Source organism: Meleagris gallopavo, unplaced genomic scaffold (genome assembly GCF_000146605.3).
Source record: "Meleagris gallopavo isolate NT-WF06-2002-E0010 breed Aviagen turkey brand Nicholas breeding stock unplaced genomic scaffold, Turkey_5.1 ChrUn_random_7180001860611, whole genome shotgun sequence".
Taxonomy (NCBI): Eukaryota; Metazoa; Chordata; class Aves; order Galliformes; family Phasianidae; genus Meleagris; species Meleagris gallopavo.
The window spans coordinates 2973-3280 of NW_011126337.1; the positions used below are offsets into that span (position 1 = coordinate 2973).

The window sequence follows — 308 nt, forward strand, 5'->3', positions numbered from 1 at the left end:
TGCTTGGGGCGTGGCCGCGTCAGGTGGGCGTGGCATGGCAAATAGTGGGCGTGGCCATGGGAGGGACGTGGGCTTGGCCGAAGGGGGCGTGGCCATGAACGGGGGCGTGGCCTTGTCAGATAGAGGCGTGACCATGCCTGAAGGAGGCGTGGCCATGCGGAGGGGGGGGAGGCGTGGCCCCGACCTGAAGCCCCGCCCCTTTTCCAGGTGGCCACCGGGCAGCCCCACGAAGGCTCCAGTTACGCGGCACGGAAGGGCTGCCAGCTGGCGCTGAACAGAATGGAGTACGCCAGGAGGAGGCTGGCAGA

General features: G+C 68.8%; 1 protein-coding gene across 1 annotated transcript in view; it reads left to right on the forward strand.

Annotated features, from left to right (window-relative positions):
• Positions 1–303, forward strand: part of MED11 (mediator complex subunit 11) — a gene marked incomplete at both ends in the record, with an annotated part of 656 nt that extends 353 nt beyond the window's left edge. The window contains one exon of the mRNA XM_010726914.2: positions 208–303. Within this exon, the coding sequence (XP_010725216.2) occupies positions 208–303 (96 nt within the window). The remainder of the gene's footprint in view (positions 1–207) is intronic.
• Between the last annotated feature and the right edge of the window lie 5 nt (positions 304–308).